This window comes from Moschus berezovskii, chromosome 21 (genome assembly GCF_049115385.1).
Source record: "Moschus berezovskii isolate FMDL1 chromosome 21, NW_MosBer_1.0, whole genome shotgun sequence".
Classification (NCBI taxonomy): Eukaryota; Metazoa; Chordata; class Mammalia; order Artiodactyla; family Moschidae; genus Moschus; species Moschus berezovskii.
This window is the reverse complement of record NC_142480.1, coordinates 10,922,444-10,940,831: the sequence shown is the minus strand read 5'-3', so window position 1 is coordinate 10,940,831 and position 18,388 is coordinate 10,922,444. Positions and strand designations below refer to the sequence as shown.

At 52.6% G+C, this 18,388-nt stretch overlaps 1 protein-coding gene across 1 annotated transcript; it reads left to right on the top strand.

The window, feature by feature from the left end:
* Positions 1-331: 331 nt before the first annotated feature.
* SERPINA5 (serpin family A member 5) lies at positions 332-13,106 on the top strand. The gene is made up of 5 exons (XM_055417635.2): positions 332-383; positions 8,558-9,182; positions 10,782-11,052; positions 11,392-11,539; positions 12,081-13,106. Exons 2-5 carry the CDS (start codon positions 8,576-8,578, stop codon positions 12,267-12,269), a joined length of 1,215 nt encoding a protein of 404 aa, XP_055273610.2. The 5' UTR covers positions 332-383; positions 8,558-8,575; the 3' UTR covers positions 12,270-13,106.
* The last annotated feature ends 5,282 nt before the right edge of the window (positions 13,107-18,388 follow it).

The window sequence follows — 18,388 nt, the reverse complement described above, 5'->3', positions numbered from 1 at the left end:
TTGGGCTCTCACTTCCCCAGATCGCAGCAAATTGGCTGCAGGAAACGAAGCGAAGAGGAGTTTGGGAGGGTTTCTCTCTCCTTGTGTCTTGACAGCTGGTCACCTATCCAGCCTGGTCTGCCTGGGGTGTTTGTGCCATGGCAATTGGTGGTTGGTGTAGGGTTTTCAGGGCAGTGAGGGGTGGTCCTGGTCAGAGCTCAGCCCTGCAAATGACTGGAAGGGAGGACCCAAAGGGGTGGGCGGGGCCAGGGGTGGGCGGAGCCATGGAGGCGGAGTCAGGGCTTTGCTTGGTCAGTGACAAATGCTGGCTCCAATCCAGCCAGTTCTCTACCAAGCCTGACCGACTGTTGCCTCTGCTGTGTGCACGCTCATCACCGGCCGGAGTAAGTACAAGCAATGTGGACTGAGGGCCTGTGGGGCTTGCGGTGGTAGCGGGGGCGTGGGGAATGGCCTCTGGAGTTATGGCATTTGGAGGGCTTAAAAACTCTGGAGGTGTCCCAGGGTGAGCAGGACAGTGGTGGGGAGGGAGGAAGCCAGGGCCTCTGGGGCAACAGAGATGTGTCCCCCCCAATCCCCCCTCCCCCACCCCTGTGTAGTCCTGGGGACAATGTTATATCTGGCTGAGTCTCAGCTTTCCCACGGATAAGATGTAAATTATTGTACCCCTTGCAGGGTAAGATTAAATAAAGTGGTGGTTCTCACCCAAGTATGATTTTGCCTCTTGGGCACTGCTTCGTCTGGAGGCACTTTTAGTTGTCATAACTGGAGCGGGTGCTGCTGTTGGCTTCCAGGAGGAGAGGACAGGCCAGGGATACTGTGAACACCCTACGCTACATAGGACAGCCCCCACCGCAAAGAACCATCTGGCTCCCAGTGCCAACAGTGCTGAGAAACCCTGAACTAGGTGGTGGGGACAAAACAGCTGGTACCCGGAACATGCTGGACAAACCATAGCTTCTATTGTTTTCTGTGCCTGGAATCTTTCACCTTCAGAAATCGGTAAAAATGATCAAGTACAATCTGTTTCCCTAAGATAAGGCTGACCTGCCAGGAGGTTGCCACCCAGAGTGGTCATTTGGCTATTTGCTAAGTAAACAAAATGTAGGCATACAGTGAGTGGAATTTTCAGTTTTTCTAAAGATGAGACTTTGGGCATGAAACACAACATTAAAAGGGAAACTGCTCCTCTGGGCCAACATCCTACTGACAGATCAAGAAACCACAGCTTGAAGAATAAAGGGGGTGGGAGGGAACTTTGGGAAGAGGTGGATGGCAGTGATGGTTTCACTGGTGTGTACTTCCCTGCTCTCCAAGCTCATCAGATTGTGAACAATAAATATGTACAGCCTTTGGCAGGTCAGTCCAACCTCAGTAAAGTAGTTTTAGGAAAGAAAGAGAAAGGAAACTGAAGCTGAGCTTCAGTGGGGAAGTTATTCAAGGTCAGCTGGCAAGTTAGCCCCAGGAATGCCAGGGTTCAGCCCTGGATGCCCAGCCTGGCTCACTTCTACGACTTGGTGGCCAGCACGTGATCTAACACCTCTGAATTTCAGAGAAGGAGCCCGGGTCCACTCATCCATCCACTATTCCACAGGGGTGCTGGAGCACCACCTCTTGACTGAACGTGTCATGGCGGGACCAATAGAGATGAAGGTCCTTTCTTACAAGCACATGTTCTAGTGGGGGAGGCTTGGACAAAGGAAGCCCGTAGCACACGCATATGTAATTTCACTTCTGTAATTGATGGAGCCATGAGAGAAACAGTCAAAGGAGGCTTTATAGAGAATAGCAGTGGTGAGGGGATGGCCAAGTGTGGACAGGGTACCATCAAGATAAGTGGAAGCCTGTACCCAGAGAGCAGGTAGCGTTGGTGAAAACAGTGGGGAAAGGTTTCCGGGAGGGAGGGTGGCGTGTACAAGGGCTCAGGACAGGAACAGGGCTTCTGTGTTAGGAACTGAAAAACAAGACGTGTGTCCTGGGCAGAGCTGGTCAGGTGCGGCTGGTGAGAGCCAGACAGAGCCAGCAGCCTCATGGGTCATTGTGCAATAACAGTTAGGTTTTACCGAGCCAGTGGGCAGCAATGATGTCCTTAGGCAAGGGAGTGCCCTGCCTGTATTTGTGATTGAAGGGGATTATTTCAAAATATACTTATGTATGTATAATGGAGCAGGGGCAGGAGAAGCAGAGTCCAGGGAAAAGAGGCTTCCACTGGGATGACAGCAAGAAAAATGGAGCGAGGCAGGCAGATTTCAGAGCTGGAAACCGACAAGCCCCGCTGATGGTCTGGAGATAGGGAGGGAGGTTAAGAAAGTTCCCCAGGCCCCTGATTCCAGAAAGCTCTTCCCCCTGGTCTGTAGGATCTAGGGGAAGTTGTGTTTTATCTCTCCGTCTCTGCCTGGGCTCCAAGTCCTGTTTCTCTTTGTGTAATTAGCAGATAGCAGACAGACCCTCCTGAGCCACACAGCCGCCTCCCACAGCTGAGTCCAAAGTCGACCTTGGTGGGACTTTGTTGCCTAACATTTGGAATAAACACCAGCAGATTTCCAAGCTGGATGGTGGGGGACCAGTGGGAGGACCGCCCAGGGCCTGCCTATCCGATGCCCAACCTCTGTCATCGCAAATCCGTTTGGCCTAGGGTGCCAGGTCAGCCTGATCGATCTGCTTTCTTCCCTCTGACATGTGGGAGCATCTCTGCAGACACACTGGCATCAGGGACCCAGGAGAGGGTCAGCCAGGCCAGGCTCTGCCAGTATGCAGTGGGGGCTGGTCTCCTGAGAGCCAGATTCACAGAGCCTGAAGACTCTCCACTGGCTCAAGGTTAGCACAAAACTCTGTAAGCTGTATATTTGCCCCCAGAGGCCCATGAGTGCAATTGCAAAGCCTGGACTTAGAAACTAGGAAACCTGAAATGAGCACCCCCAGGCCTCTACTATCTCAAAAGTGATCTCTCTGACCCTCTGTTTCCTCTCCTGGACAATCGTGACAATGATACCAACTCCATGTTGCCGTGAAGTAAAGTGTTAGTTGCTCAGTTGTGTCCGACTCTTTGTGACCCTATGGACTGTAGCCCACCAGGTTCCTCTGTCCATGGGATTCTCCAGGCAAGAACACTGGAGTGGGTTACCATTTCCTTCTCCAGGAGATGTTCCCAACCCAGGGATCGAACCTGGGTCTTCTGCATTGCAGGCAGACAAGGAACATAAATGAGCTATTTCAGGTGAACAGGTTAGGAGACACCTGGGAATCAGAAGTGGGGAACAGCGTGTCGTGCTCATGAATCGGAGCCAAGAGGCAGCGTGTCCACTGGTCGGAGTCTGGATATTAACCCAGACCCGTGACTCACTGGCTGGAACGAGCTATTCCATTTTGCTAAGCCTCCGTTTGTTGCTGTTGTTTAGTTATTAAGTTGGATCCAACTCTTTTGCGACCCCGTGGACTGTTGCCCATCAGGCTCCTCTGTCCATGGGATTTCCCAAACAAGAATATTGGAGTGGATTGCCATTTCCTTCTTCAGGGGATCAATCCAACCCTGGGATTAAACCCATGTCTCCTGCCATTGGTAGGCAAATTCTTTACCACTGAGCCATCAGAGAAGACTCAGTTTATTTGGCTGTAAAATGGGACTAATGGTACTTTTGGTAAAGATGAAATGCAGTTATATTTAGAGAGCATTTAATCAGTCCTTAATAGTGGCGTCAGTAAGAGGGAGAGAGCTAAATGAAGCAAGGTTTTCTGGGCTCCAAACCGGAAGTCCAGTGGAGCCTGAGAGAACTGGCTCTAGTCCATCAGATTGCTGGTGTTTCAGAGGGGCAGCAGTGGTGGGGCCACAGCACCAGACCTCCAGGCCTGGCAGGGGAGGGGCCTGGCCCAAGGTCACCAGGCTGTTGTCAGGGACAGGAGGATGGGAGGTTGGAACTCTCACTCCTGCTCCCTGACCAGCTGCCCCTGGGCTCCGCTGTCCAAGCAGGAAACTCCTCTGTGGCCTGTAACTATTCTTTGAAAGCATTTCTTTTACGGTAATTATCAGTTCAGTGTTATCTGTGTGTGGGTGTAGGGGGAGGGTTGAACTGAGTTGCTGCCTAAGCAGCATCCTGTTACATGAACACTCTGCGGACTAAAGGACACAGCGATCACACCACCCACCCATGCTCTTTAAAGACCTTCGTGAAGGTCACTCTCAAAGTGGGAACAAAAAGGGAGTGCCAGCATGGGGAGCCCAGACTACTCCTTATTTTTTTTTTTTTATTTGGCTGCCTTGGGGAACGCAGGACCTTTGTTACAGACTATGGGTCCTTCGGTGTGGTTAAAGACCCTCTAGTGGCACTGGGCTCAATGGTTGTGGTGCAGACGCTTGGTTTTTCTGTAGCATGTGAGGTCTTAGTTCCCTGACTAGAGATCGAACCCGTGTCCCCTGCACTGCAAGGCAAATTCGTGACTGCTGGGCCACCAGCGGAGTCCCCAGACCATTTCTCCATTCTCTGAAGAGGCAGAGGATACAAAATTGGAAGGCTGTGACACAGACAGGGGAGGACCAAGGGATCTGGGGAACTGAATGGTGTGGCGGTTCCGAGCATGAGCTTTCAGGGTCCAAACTGGGTCTGAGCCCAAGCTTTGCCACTACTAGTGAGTGACAAACTCTCTGAGCCTCAGACGACCCATCTGTAAAATGGAGCGGATCTCGTGGCCTCGGCCTGCACCTTCTTGGAGCAGAGCCTGGGTTCCCAGCCAGAGACTGAGGCCAGGTCACGGCGGTGAGAGCACCAGATCCTAGCCACTAGAGCAGTGGTCAGTGACAAGGCCCTGCCCTTCTGCTTTGCAAAAAAAAAGAATTCTCACAAAATGGAAAGTAGTGAAACAAGTGAAGTATTTATTAGGAGGAAAAGGAGTACAGTAAGTTTGGGTAGACACGGGTAAACTCAGAGAGTCACTGAGTTCGCACGCTCATGGCAGTTTGAATTACTTTTATGGGACATTTCTTCCGGGTTTCCTTTGGCCAACCATTTTGATTTCCTGGCTCACAGTCCATGTTTGGTATAGCTCAGGATCCTCCCGTGTGTGCACACGCATCTCTTCGCCAAGATGGATCCCACTGAGGAGGCTCATGGGTAGAGCATTTCTTGACATCACTCCTTGGCCCTCCAAGGAGCCTGTCTGGTCGTGTGTGGTCAGGGAGGTCTCCTGACTTCAAGAAAGAGAAACATGTGTTTTCTGGGTAGGGTCCAGCCCGCTTCCTTAATTGTCCTGCTATTCTCGTCTTGGAGTTTTGATCCACAGAAAATGAATCTCCAATCACTCTTCCCCTGGGGGTCCATCTACCTCCTGCCTCATAGCCTGTAATCAGACCTGCCTCCATGGGTGTATGTAAGACTAAAGGAACTGATGCTTGTCAAGACGTCGCAGCACCCAGCAGTGGCAGGTGCTGGCAGCAGACCTGGGCCTCCCAAGGGCGCGGGGACTCTGAAGCCGCTGTGTTTGGCTCAGGGTCACCGGAGGTTCAGCAGACAGAACATCCTAAATGAACTTCTTTTGTGGGCTCAGGTGTAATTTAATTTTTTGTTTGTTTTTGATAATGTGAGTAGTAGATTTATTTATTTAAACTGACACACATTCCAAAGACAGAATGTGGTTTGTCTCAAAAGATGAGAACAGCCCTGGTAGACACATACCCCACAGAGTGTGGGCCATCGCAGAAAGCAAGAGGCCTTTGGGTGCAATTTGGAGGCCAGGGGTGCTGACTGTGACTTGCTTGAGTCCATTAGTTTCATTTAAAGACAGGAAGGTCCCTGGACCCCCAGGCTCACTGGTATCCTCCACCAGCCATGTCTAATGCAGCAGTTGGGGGCCCTTTGGAGTTTGGTTTTGCGTGGGTCTGTGACCCCGTGGCTGTGCTCACCCTGAGCCTGGGGGGCCTGATGACATGCTGTCCATGGCGGGGAGCACACCCAGCTGAAGGGGGTGCACACCAGGCCATTGTGGGAATTAGCTCTCTGGCTGCCACTGGGCTCCCATGAGAGCGTGTGTGTGAAAGCATGCGCCCCGTGGTACAGCCGGGGAAGCAGGGGTCTCGAGTGGGGCTTTAGTCCATCATGGCCACACCGCCAGCTCACACTTGGACAACATGTCTGCATCGGGCCCAGTTCCAAGCCATTGCTTATGTGGACTCCTTAAAGCCTCAGCCACCCCTGGTGCAGGTTCTGTCCTGACCTCCATCTACAGATGGGTCAGTGACATGGGTGTGACTGACTTGCTCCAAATCACACTTGAAGGGAGCAGCGAGGCTGTAGAGTCTGTGCTGTTCACAGTGGGTGGAAGGAGGGCTTTAGGGGCCCGCACACAGGAGCAGTTTCTGGGTGGACAGGGAGAGACTAGGTAGGTGGCAGGAGAGAGACTGATGGTGGAGGACAAGGCCAGAATGATGGCAGAGCCCCAGGGCCCACCTGAGAGTCTGTAGAGAGACAAGAAGGGGGGCCTCCTCTCTGGGGTGGCAAAGAAGAGCACCGGGCAGGGGGAGGTCAAACATCACACACCCGTGGTCTCACAATCCTGGAGGCTGGAAGGCCAAGGTCAAGGTGTCGGCAGGGCGGGCTCCTCCTGGGGCCTTGCTCCTTGGCTTGTCTGTGATTGTCTCCTCCTCCTCCTGCTGCTGCTGCTGCTAAGTCACTTCAGTCGTGTCCGACTCAGTGTGATCCCATAGACGGAAGCCCACCAGGCTCCCCCGTCCCTGGGATTCTCCAGGCAAGAACACTGGAGTGGGTTGCCATTTCCTTCTCCAATGTGTGAAAGTGAAAAGTGAAAGTGAAGTCGCTCAGTCGTGTCCGACTCGTAGCGACCCCACGGACTGCAGCCTACCAGGCTCCTCCATCCATGGGATTTTCTAGGCAAGAGTACTGGAGTGGCTTGCCATTGCCTTCTCCGTCTCCTCCTCCTTCCTGCGTCCATTTCTCGTGTGGTCACCCCTCAGTCTGCATGTGTCTGTGTCCTAATCTCCTTTTTGTTTTTCTTTTTTTTAATCCTTGATATATTTATTTATTTTTAATTGAGTGATGATTGCTTTACAATATCGGTTTGATTTCTATCAGTGCATCAGCATGAATCAGCCATAGGTATACATATGTGTCCTCCTTCTTGAACCTCCGTCTCACCCTTTTCCAGCCCTCCAGGTGGTTACAGAGCCCCAGTTTGAGTTCCCTGAGTCACACAGCAAATTTCCATTGGCTGTTTTCCATATGTTAGTGTATCTGCTTCCATTTTGTTCTCTCCATTCATCTCACCCTCTCCACGCCCTTGTCCATAAATCTGTTCTCTAATCTCCTTTTCTTTCAAGGACACCAGTCACACTGGATCAGGGCCCTGCTCCAAAGACCTCGTTTTAACTTCAGTTCAGTTTAGTCGCTCAGTCGTGTCCGACTCTTTGCGACCCCATGAATCACAGCACGCCAGGCCTCCCTGTCCATCACCAACTCCCGGAGTCCACTCAAACTCATGTCCATCGAGTCAGTGATGCCATCCAGCCACCTCATTCTCTGTCTTAACTGCCTCTTAAAGGCCTTGTCTCCAAATGCAATCACATTTGGAGGTCTTGCGGTTCTAGATGTCAGTACATGGACTTGGGGGGCCCAATTCAGCCCATCAGAGAAGAAGAGGGAGGTCTGGGAGCTCACAGTGTGTGTGTTAGTTGCTCAGTTGTACCCGACTCTTGGAGACCCCACGGAGTGCAGCCCACTAGGTTCCTTTGTCCATGGGATTTTCCAGGCAAGGATACTGGAGCGGTTTGCCATTTCCTTCTCCAGAGGATTTTCCCGACCCAGGGACTGAACCTGGGTCTCCTGCACTGCAGGCAGATTCTTTACCGACTGAGCCACCAGGGAAGCCCTGGGAGCTCACAGTAAGAGGACAGCATTTCCTCAAGGGAGGAAGGTGCCTCTGATGAGCGACCGGGTGGCTTTGTGCTGTCCTGGAGCAGCCCCTGAGGAAGGAGAGGGAGACTGATGGTATCCTGTGTTCACGAATGAAGCATGGGAGCCTGGCACTCTGCCCACCACCTGGATGCTCTGAATGAGCAGGGACAAATCCAGCAGTGTGGCTGAGAACAGGAGGAGTAGCTACCCAGAGCTCACAGCAGGAAATGAGGTCTTGCAAATACTACGTCCCAGCAAGATAGTGAGTGATAGGGGTCATTCAGAGATACAGGCTGCTCGGCTCCTGGTAACCTCAGAGCTGCTAAGCAGGCAGAATTCTCAGTCCCCTGTGATGGGTACTTCCCTATGGAGGAGAAGCTTCTTCTTGCCCAGTACCCACAGGGGTCTCACTCCTCCCCCTTGTCCTCCTCCCTGCCACAGATACCCATGCCCCCGAGTCTCTGTCCTTCAGCCCCTCTGGTGCTCCCTAAAACTTCACTCCCTCCCAGCCGCTGGGGTTCATCATCTCCCTCTGAGGCTGCTGGTGGGCACTGCCGCCCCCTTCGGAAGGTCAGCCCTGCCCCTAATCTTCAATCTTCTCGCGGAGAGGATGCTCTACCCTGCCCACCCTCTCTGAGTCATCTTCCCACTCTCCCTTTCAGAACGAGGGGTTAGCCACGATGCGTCTCTGTCTCTTCCTGTGCCTGGCACTCCTCGGGCCGCGTATGGCCACCCTCCGGCGCCCCCAAAAGAAGAAAATCCAGGAGGTGTCGCCGGCGGTTACCATGGCACCGCCGAGCAGCAGGGACTTTGTCTTCGACCTCTACAGGACCTTGGCTGCAGCCGCCCCCGACCAGAACATCTTCTTCTCCCCTCTGAGCATCTCCATGAGCCTGGCCATGCTCTCCCTTGGAGCTCGGTCCAACACGAAGGCGCAGATCCTGGAAGGCCTGGGCATCTGCCCGGGGGAAGGCTCGGAGGAGGAACTCCACAGTGCCTCCCAGCAGCTGCTGCATGAGCTCCAGCAGCCCCGAGACAGCCTCCAGCTGAGCCTGGGCAACGCACTGTTCACCAAGCTCGCGTTGCCCATCCAGGAGGCCTTCCTGGGTGCCGTGAGGACGCTGTACCTGGCAGACACTTTCCCCACAGACTTTGAGGACCCCGAAGGGGCCAAGAAGAAGATCAACGATTACGTGGCAAAGCAAACGAAAGGCAAAATTGTGGACTTGATTAAGAGCCTGGATGGCACCCAGGTCATGGTCATGGTGAATTACATTTTCTTTAAAGGTAAGCCCTTTGGGCTTGAATCTGAACTTTCTCTTTGCAGATGCTTTTTTGTCAAAAACAAGCAAACAAAACAAAAGAACCCCAGTCCCTCCAAAACAAAACAAAAGATGAAACAAAACCAGTTCCCACACACATAAAAGAGTGGGAGTGGGTTTAGTTCTCTCTGGTCCCTGATGATAGAGTGAAGTCAATAGTCAGCTGGGTGAGACGATGCCTTCTTAGCCTTCTTAGTGCATATGTCTGTGTTCAGTCGCTTCAGTTGTGTTGGACTCTGGGTAGCCTGCCAGGCTCCTCTGTTCATGGGATTCTACCGACAAGAATACCAGAGTGGGTTGCCATGCCCTGCTTCAGGGGATCTTCCCAACCCAGGGATTGAATCTGCATCTCCTGCATTGCAGGCAGATTCTTTACTGCTGAGCCACCAGGGAAGCCCCTCTTAGAGCCTAAGGTGATATAAAGAGCTGATGCTGTTCCCTCCACTGGGGAAAAGCTGGTTCCTCTTTGGGCCCCCGGGAACACTTAAAGCCACAACATCCACATAAACTCTGAAGCATGAGTGTGTCAAGACCATGATGCCAAAGAAACAGACACCATGGTTACTCAGGGCAGGACTGTGAGCCTTAGGAGGGACCTCGAGGGCTTTTGCCAGCTCCTCCGAGGTGCCCACAACCGCACCTCTGTGCCCTCCTAGGAGCTGTTTCCTTAGCCCAGAAATTCTGGGACAAGAACCTATTCCTCTGAATTGTCTTCTCTCCCCCACTTGAGTGTCAGTCTCCCCATCTTTGTCTCCCTGGCATTTCTTGTAAATATCCCTACTCACCTCAGCTTGTATGCCTGCTTCTCCTTCTAGATGCTGAGTCCTGAGCACCCTAGATGAGGCCTGACTGAGGATAGAGACAGTGGGGCGCGGGGTGGGGGGAGAAAGGGAAAGAGGAAACTAGTTAAATTGTTACCCAAACCCCCTTCCTGTGGTCACAGAGAGTGAGGATCAAGCTTGCCGTCTAAGATTTCTTGTCCTCATGTCCAGGGCTAGGCTTCAGAGGACAGCTGTGAAGTAAGCTAAGTGGACCATGGGGGTTGGATCTATATTTGATAACTGCTAAGAAGATGAAAGCAATTACTTGTATCCCTTTGAACAAAATATCCCATATGAAATAGACAGAGCAAGAAGCACAACCAAAGACTTCCCAGCAGGAAAAATCATGTCTTTTTCAGGACCCTTATGAACCTTTCTTCCAAACCTAGATTGAAATTCAATATTGGGAAAAGAGTGGAAAAGAGAAGAACTCACTCTCTTCACTGGGATATTTGAGCTTGAGTACCAACATCAGAGAATCAGACAAACAGCATTTAGGGTAAAGGGTGTCTGAAGACATGAAAACCAACCTCCTTGTTTTGCACATGTGGGAGGATAGTCCCACAAAGTTCTGATCTGTCCCCTGAATTAAGAAGGGGCTTGTCTTTATATTGAAGAGGTTTTGGCTGTCACTTCTCCCAACGATACTGCTCTAAAGAGGATGCTCTCTGGTAGGTTTACTGTGAGCACACTTTTCACTGGTGGCTGACAATTTCTCATTCCTTTTCCATTTTAATCTGTAGCTAAGTGGGAGACAAGCTTCAACCTGAAAAGTACCCACGAGCAGGACTTCTACGTGACCCCGGAGACGGTGGTGCGGGTCCCCATGATGAAACAACAGGACCAGTTTTACTACCTCCTAGACCGAAACCTCTCCTGCAAGGTGGTGGGGGTCCCCTACGAAGGGAACGCCACTGCCTTCTTCATTCTCCCCCGCGAGGGGGAGATGGAGCAGGTGGAAAATGGCCTGAAGGAAAAAACACTGAAGAAGTGGCTCAGGATGCCCATGAAGAGGTATTCTTCACACTTCTCTGGGGCCAGCCTGCTGCGGCACACACACAGGGCCACACAGCACCTGGCCCAGGACCTGCCTCCAAGTCCAGAAGCATCATGTGAAGTCCCAGCTCCGGGGCCTGAGTCAGCTAGCTGGAGGGAGCAGGACCGGAAGCTGGGTTTTCTGGTGGGACCATCCGAGTACGCAGTGACCGCTGGGGACAGCTCAGGTCCAAGTCCAGAGCCGGATGGGTTCCACTCTAAGCAATAGGCTGGAGGAGCATCAGGAAACCTAGAGGTAGCAAAAATATGAGCCAGTGCTCTAGGAGAGTCTAAGAAAAGGTCCTCTTCTCTTTCCAGGCGGCTTGAGCTTTATCTTCCCAAGTTCTCCATTGAGGGCTCCTATCAGCTGGAGGAAGTCCTCCCCAAGCTGGGGATCAGAGACGTCTTCACTGCCGATGCTGACCTGACCGGAATCTCCAACCACTCCAGCATCCGGATGTCTGAGGTGAGCCCGGAAGCTCCTGAACACCTGCTTCCAGATCCTTTCCTGTTAATTTTCTATTCCGTTCTATTCACCCCATCCCTCATCCCAAATTCTTTCTCTCTCTCTCCTCTTTTCCCTCAAGAAGCAAAGGTTTCACTTTGCCTCTTGTCCTCTGAGCGATGGGAAGTTGTATCCAGCACTGTGTCTTACAGAAGGTGTCTTGTCTTAAGCAATCAAACCTAAGAATCAGATGCTGACTCCTTCCCTTACTGCATGACCTCCAGCAATTACTAGGCCTCTCTGAGCCTCCTTTCTCCCTATAAACTCGGAAAGTCACACCCTTGCTGTGAGAGGCAGTGAGAATTCAATGACAGACACGTGAGCACTCACCCCCAAGCCCTGGGGGCACAGTAGTGGTTCAGTCAACTCATCTTCTATCTGCTTCATGGCTCAGGAGAACAGAGCCTCAGACGGAGGTGCCATCGGCTGAAGCTTGGCTCTTTCCCCCGATGGCATCTCCCTGCCCCTGGTGGCTCCGTGACACCTGATGTCTCCTCCGTAGATGGTACACAAAGCCATGGTGGAGGTGGATGAGTCTGGAACCCAAGCGGCTGCAGCCACGGGGATGGTCATCACGTTCAAATCTGCCCGATTGGGCTCTCAAAGGATCGTCTTCAACAGGCCCTTTCTGATTCTCATTGTGGAGAACAGCAAACACATCCTTTTCTTTGGCAAAGTAACTCGCCCTTGAGATGAGGATTTCTCAAGGGGCCTCCATAGTGGAAGATGAGCATGCACGATGGCTGTCTGTCTGCTGGGAGCTGCTGATTTATACAGGTTTGGTTGACTAATGAGACTCCCACAAATCTTAATATTATCATCGAAACACTGATGACTGCTTCTTTTCACATGATTGCAAGACATGGGTGCCTTGGAGAACATTTGGTTTTGCCCTTGCCTTTCATCATTGGAGATTAGCGCTGAGGGGCCCAGAGAGGTTTGTTGGCTTGCCCAAGGTCACACAGCATGTTAGTGGCAGAGAGAAGCCCAGAATCTAAGCGCCTGTTACCCAGCCCAACACCACCAATTTCTGTAGGAGCATTGTTCCAGTAGATATTTCCAACAGGCAGTGTATCCCTAAGCCTGGCTTCCCACCTGTTGGCAGTACCAGCTATCAGTTCGTCATGGCTTGGAAAAAAATGCTGGGATGGGAGTATGAAATCAGGCTTCTGTCCCAGCTGTGTGACTTTGGGTAATGCTATCCCTCTCTGGACTTTGGTTTCCCCATTTCAGCTCAGGGACTGAAGAATCCTTGAAATCATATAAAAAGGCTAGAATGTTCCCCACCAATCACTGTTGATTTCAATGCATTTAAGTGGCTCTCATCTTTTAAGAAAAGCAGGTGGATAGCAGGGTAGGCATGGCCAACCCAGGATTGTACTGTTCTGTGGGTTAAGTTACAACCTCGTGGGCTTGGCTGGGTGTGGAAGAATGGAGGCCTGACGCAAATACTAGAGTGTCATTTGAAGACCCTAATGACTAACCGTGGATTTTAGTGTCAGCGATAACAATAAAGCATTTTGCAAACACTGGGTGTCATTGTCTTTCTGGAGGCAGTGCTGGGAATGGCGACATTCCTAGCTTACCATGTTCTAGGACCAATGCTAGCTGCTTCACCTGGATCGTTACACGTACCCCTCACAAAATCCTGTACCAGGCAGGCACTCTTCTTACCCCCTTTTTACAGATAGGGAAGGTGAGCCTTGTTGGGAACGGGTAATCTCTCCAGCCCTGCAGCTCCTTGGTGGTGGAGGCAGGATTGGACCCTGGAAGTGTGGCCTCAGGACCTGCCTCTCAGCCCTGGGCTCTGCTGCAGAGTAGACATGACCCAGAAACGGAAGCCCAGATCAAGTGCCTCAGGGCACCAGCGCCACTGTCATCAGGTAGGCTCAGTCTCCTCCTTCCTGAGACCCATCACACTTCCCCATCTGTCAGGTGAGGGGATCAGGCACATTCAAGCCTCAGAGAATGAATGAGTGAAGGAGTCCTTCCCTTAGTCTCAGACAGTCCCCGAATTCTCTGCCTCCAAGTCTGACCCATGAGTGCCCGTCACCCCACCTTGCATGCCCATGGCTTGCTTTTCATGAGCATAAGCCCAGGGCTCTGACACCAGACCCTAGGCTATGTGGCAGGTGTGTGCCCCTCAGAACTAAGGTCAGAACCCTGAGCTTTGACCATCCCCTGAAGTATGAGCACTTACCATGTGCCAGGCACACTTGGCATCTGTGATCTCTGATCCTTCGACGACCCTGCATGCCTATCAGACTCCCCATCTCCCAGAGGACAGCCTAAGTGCATGCCCAGAGCCCTCCAGTGAGGCACAGGCTCGGGGACCCAGATGGCATGAGTTTCGGCTGGCAGCAGGGCAGATGCTACAGCCAACACCAGGCGGCTTGTCCTCGTGTTTGTGCCTCGGGCTTGGGAAGCTGGGGAGGATGGGGCCTCTTTGTGGGGCCTGACCTGCTCCTGGGTGCCTTTTCCTTTCATAACACCTGGTCTTTGGGGGGAAATATTTCTCCCAGCGTTTACTCAGCCAGTCCAAGGTCGGGGGAGGCCCTGACTGTACCACGTGTCTCAGGCCAAGGTCCAGTGCTGTCTAAAGTTCACTCAGCAAATAGTCACTAAATGCCCCCATGTAGGGGACCGGCCCGGGCTCGGGGTGGCTGATTTGGGGTGGCCTGGAGGGAAACTCTGAGCTGGGAGTCAGCACCGCTCACGTAAGTCAATTGTCTCACCATGCTGGGATGAACAGATTGATGGAGCCCGTCAGACAGAGAGGGAAGGAGGGTTACGTTCTGAGGGGGCAGGCAAGGTCTTGCCAAAGAAGTGACCTGAAGTGAGCAGACAGGGCTTCACGGGCAGCAGACTCGGGTACGGGGCTGGGCCATCTGGCCGGGGGAATGGCTGGAGCAGAGTACGGCTGAGGAAGCTGCCGTGCGCACGGGAGATGGTGGCAGCCTCAGCTTGGACCAGGGCCGCCATGGGAAGGAGAGCAAAGAGGGAAGAGAGGGCGATGCTTGTGGTCCAGTGACAGGGACCCTGGGCACTTCTGTCTTGTCCTGAGCTTCAGGGTACTTTGACCATCCTCAGCACACCTAAGGCACTCCCTGAACCCCTTCCGGCCCCTCGCTCTTCCATCTCTGTGTCCGCAGATACCTCACTCAGCCCTTTAGGGGGCGCGCTCACACCCACCCACACCTGCTCCTCCATCGACCCCACCAGACCTATCTTATCGGTGCCTGAATTAGAGGCTTGGTTGTCCCCCTCTGGGGCCTTCCAGGCTGGCACTAGTGGTAAAGAACCCGCCTGCCAGTGCAGGAGATGTAAGAGACTCAGGTTCGATCCCTGGTTCAGGAAGATCTCCTGGAGGAGGGCGTGCAACCCACTCCAGTATTCTTGGCTGGAGAATCCCTTGGACAGAGGAGCCTTTCGTGCTACAGTCCACAGGATCGCAAAGAATCAGACATGACTGAAGCAACTAGGCATGCACACACACCCACCTCTGGACCTTCTTTCTTAGCCCTTATGTTCATTTTCTAGGGTTGCCATAACAAAATCCCACAGACAGGGCAGCTTGACAACATCTCGCAGTCCTAGAGGCTAGGAGTCTGAGATCAGGTGTCTTCAGGGCTGTTTCTGTCTGAGGGCTCTCTTTCGTGTTTGCAGATGGCAGTCTTTTCTCTGTGTCCTCACATGGGCTTCCCTGAGCGTGTGTGTGTCTTAATCTTCTCCCCTCCCAATCTCCATCAGTCACATTGGATGGTAATCGCTCAGTTGTGTCCGACTTTTTGCAACCCCATGGTCTGTCCGTGGGATTCTCCAGGTAAGAATATTGGAGTGGGTAACCATTCCCTTCTCCAGAGGATCTTCCCGACCCAGGGTTGAACCCATGTCTCCTGCATTGCAGGCATTTTCTTTACCATCTGAGCCACCAGGGAAGCCAATATTGGATGGACCCTCGGGGCATAGAGTATGAGTGTATGAGAGTCCCCGGGCACTGAAGCTGGGTGGTGACAGCTGCAGAAAGGAGAGGGTGCGGATTCACTGGGATCTGAGTCAAACTGGATAACTCTGGGCTCTGCCTGTGCATCAGAATCCCAAGGGTGAGGGGGGCTTGTTAAACACACTGATTCCTCCTGTAGGGGCCATAAGGAGACTTCTTTAACAAACACCACCCCTCCCCCCAGTCTCTGGTGATATTGATCACAGGCTGAGAAGCATTGGTGTAAGGTGTGAAGTCAGGGCCCTGCCCCTGCCTTCAGTTCAGTTCAGTTGAGTTCAGTCGCTAAGTCGTGTCCGACTCTTTGCGACCCCATGGACTGCACCATGCTACGCCTTCCTGTCCATCACCAACTCCTGGAGTTTACTCAAACTCATGCCCATTGAGTCGGTGATGCCATCCAACTATCTCATCCTCTGTCGTCCCCTTCTCCCGCCTTCAATCTTTCCCAGCATCAGGGTCTTTTCCATTGAGTCAGTTCTTCCCATCAGGTGGCCAAAGTATTGGAGTTTCAGCTTCAGCATCAATCCTTCCAATGAATATTCAGAACTGATTTCCTTTAGGATGAACTGGTTGGATCTCTTTGCTGTCCAAGGGACTCTCAAGAGTCTTCTCCAATACCACAGTTCAAAGGCATTAATTCTTCAGCGCTCAGCCTTCTTTATGGTCCAACTCTCACATCTATATATGACTACTGGAAAAGCTATAGCTTTGACTAGATGGACCTTTGTTGGCAAAGTAATGTCCTTGCTTTTTAATATGCTGGTAATTTTAATATGCCCCTGCCTGGCTTCCTCCAAGCCTCCTTACCATCACCATACACGGCAGTGGGAAAAATGGACACATTGTGTGTTTGGCTCTGCACACCTGGGAGCAGAGCCTGGGCCCCTGTCTCATATTCTTTTACCACATTCCCAGCAGACCTGCCAGATCGGCCTTCCCAAACCCCCAGCTGGCCCCACCCCAACCCAGCCTGGGCACCATAACATCAGAAGGAACGTGTACCTCCCGCTCAGAGCCATGAATGGTTCATAGCACAGCCTCTCTGGGGGAGGGATGGAGAAGCAAGGACCCAGAGAGGGGAAGGCTCTGGGACCACCTCCCCCACCCAACCTCCCCCCAGGTATACAATGAATGCTCAGCTTTTAGTTCAACCAGAGAATTAGCAGCCGCATATCTCCAGAAGGCTGGGTGTGCCCACGTGTGCACATATGAGCAAGAGCAAAGGCTCTTCCTGTAAGAGGGTGGGAACAGATTTGGAAGAGTCAGAGGAGGGTCTATTCCACCAGGAAGAACCAGGAAGGGCTTCCTGCCACATGCTGCGCAGCCCGAGATAACACAAAGGAGTGGACTGATGTGTGATTGCCTCGAGCTGAAGCCTGAGACAGAACTTCTCAGAGGCCCCCATGTTTGTGAAGCGAGTTGAAATCCTCCCTTGTCCTGGGATGAACTGAGGGACCTGAGGGTTCCCAGGTGGTGCTAGTGGTAAAGAACCCTTCTGCCAATGCAGGAAACATGAGATGCAGGTTTGATCCCTGGGTTGGGAAGAGCCCCTGGAGAAGGGCATGCAAGCCACTCCAGTATTCTTGCCTGGAGAATCCCACGGACAGAGGAGCCTGGTGGGCTACAGCCCATGCGGTCTCGAAGTTGGACACGACTGAAGTGACTTAGCATGCATGCACACGAGGGTTCTATAGGGACAGCTGTGCTCTATGGAATATGCTTTGTGACCTGCGATGCTGGTATCCCAGCTACAGAGGCGGGTGGGGCCAGACCATGTGGGTGCTGATGGGAAAGGAGGCCAGGGGGTGGATGTGGGAGCTTCAGACACTAGTTCCCTGAAAAATCTGTGTCCTTAAAGATGTTCTGAGGACCTTTCAGAAAGCAGACAGAGAGAGCAGGCAGGGAAGAGGGCAGACATCCTAGTGGCTAATGACCTAGGGAGAAGCGCTGGCAGCTGGGACCAGAGCGCGGGCAGGAGCGATGGAGAGTAGGAAGCAGATTTCCGGGATGCAGAAGAGGGATATCTTGCCCACCAAAGGGGAGGATGCCCCAGGCTCCTGGCTGAGCTGGGGAGATAGCGGCACCGCCCACTGAGATGGGGGGCAGAGAACAGAGGGGTGGGGTGGGGGTTACTTAGGGAATAGTTGGTGGGATAGATCCCAAGGAGAGAAGCCAGGGAAGAGCAGTGTCAAAATCCTGATTGCCAGAAGCATGGTGAGAGCTGCAGCATTCCAGGTAAGAGGTGGGAGGTGACCCATGTGACAGAAAACTCAGCAGGTGGAGGAGACCACCCTGCTATGGAGAGTGGATGATCTAGGAGAGGGTCTCAGGTCAGACCAAGCTGCTGAGGGGGCACGGGAAAAAGTTGGAGGGGCACATGAGGGCTTGGTCAACAACACCCACCTTACCCAAGAGCCCTGCAGCCTGCGGCATCTTTGTGCCCTGAAAGTGAAAGTGAAGTCGCTCAGTCCTGTTGGACTCTGCAATCCCATGGATTGTAGCCTACTGGCTCCTCTGTCCATGGGATTTTCCAGGCAAGAGTACTGGAATAGGTTGTTATTTCCTTCTCCAGGGGATCTTCCCAACCCAGGGATTGAACCCAGGTCTCCTGCATTGCAGGTAGATGCTTTACCATCTGAGCCCTCAGGGAAGCCCCTTTCTGCCCCATGATCCCTAAAATCAGAAACTATTACCATCCACATGTTACTGAACCAAATTTGGGTCCACTTGCCCATGTGCAGTGAAACCGGCCTGACACCAGGTTGTAGTAAAGGAAAGTGCAGAGTTTATCACACGTGCCAAGCTGA

Excerpts from the sequence above, each read along its gene's own strand:
- SERPINA5 (XM_055417635.2), top strand. The coding sequence starts at position 8,576 with ATGCGTCTCTGTCTCTTCCTGTGCCTGGCACTCCTCGGGCCGCGTATG. Across the intron at positions 9,183-10,781 it reads GAATTACATTTTCTTTAAAG|CTAAGTGGGAGACAAGCTTC; the intron begins GTAAGCCCTTTG and ends TTTAATCTGTAG. Across the intron at positions 11,540-12,080 it reads CCAGCATCCGGATGTCTGAG|ATGGTACACAAAGCCATGGT; the intron begins GTGAGCCCGGAA and ends TCTCCTCCGTAG.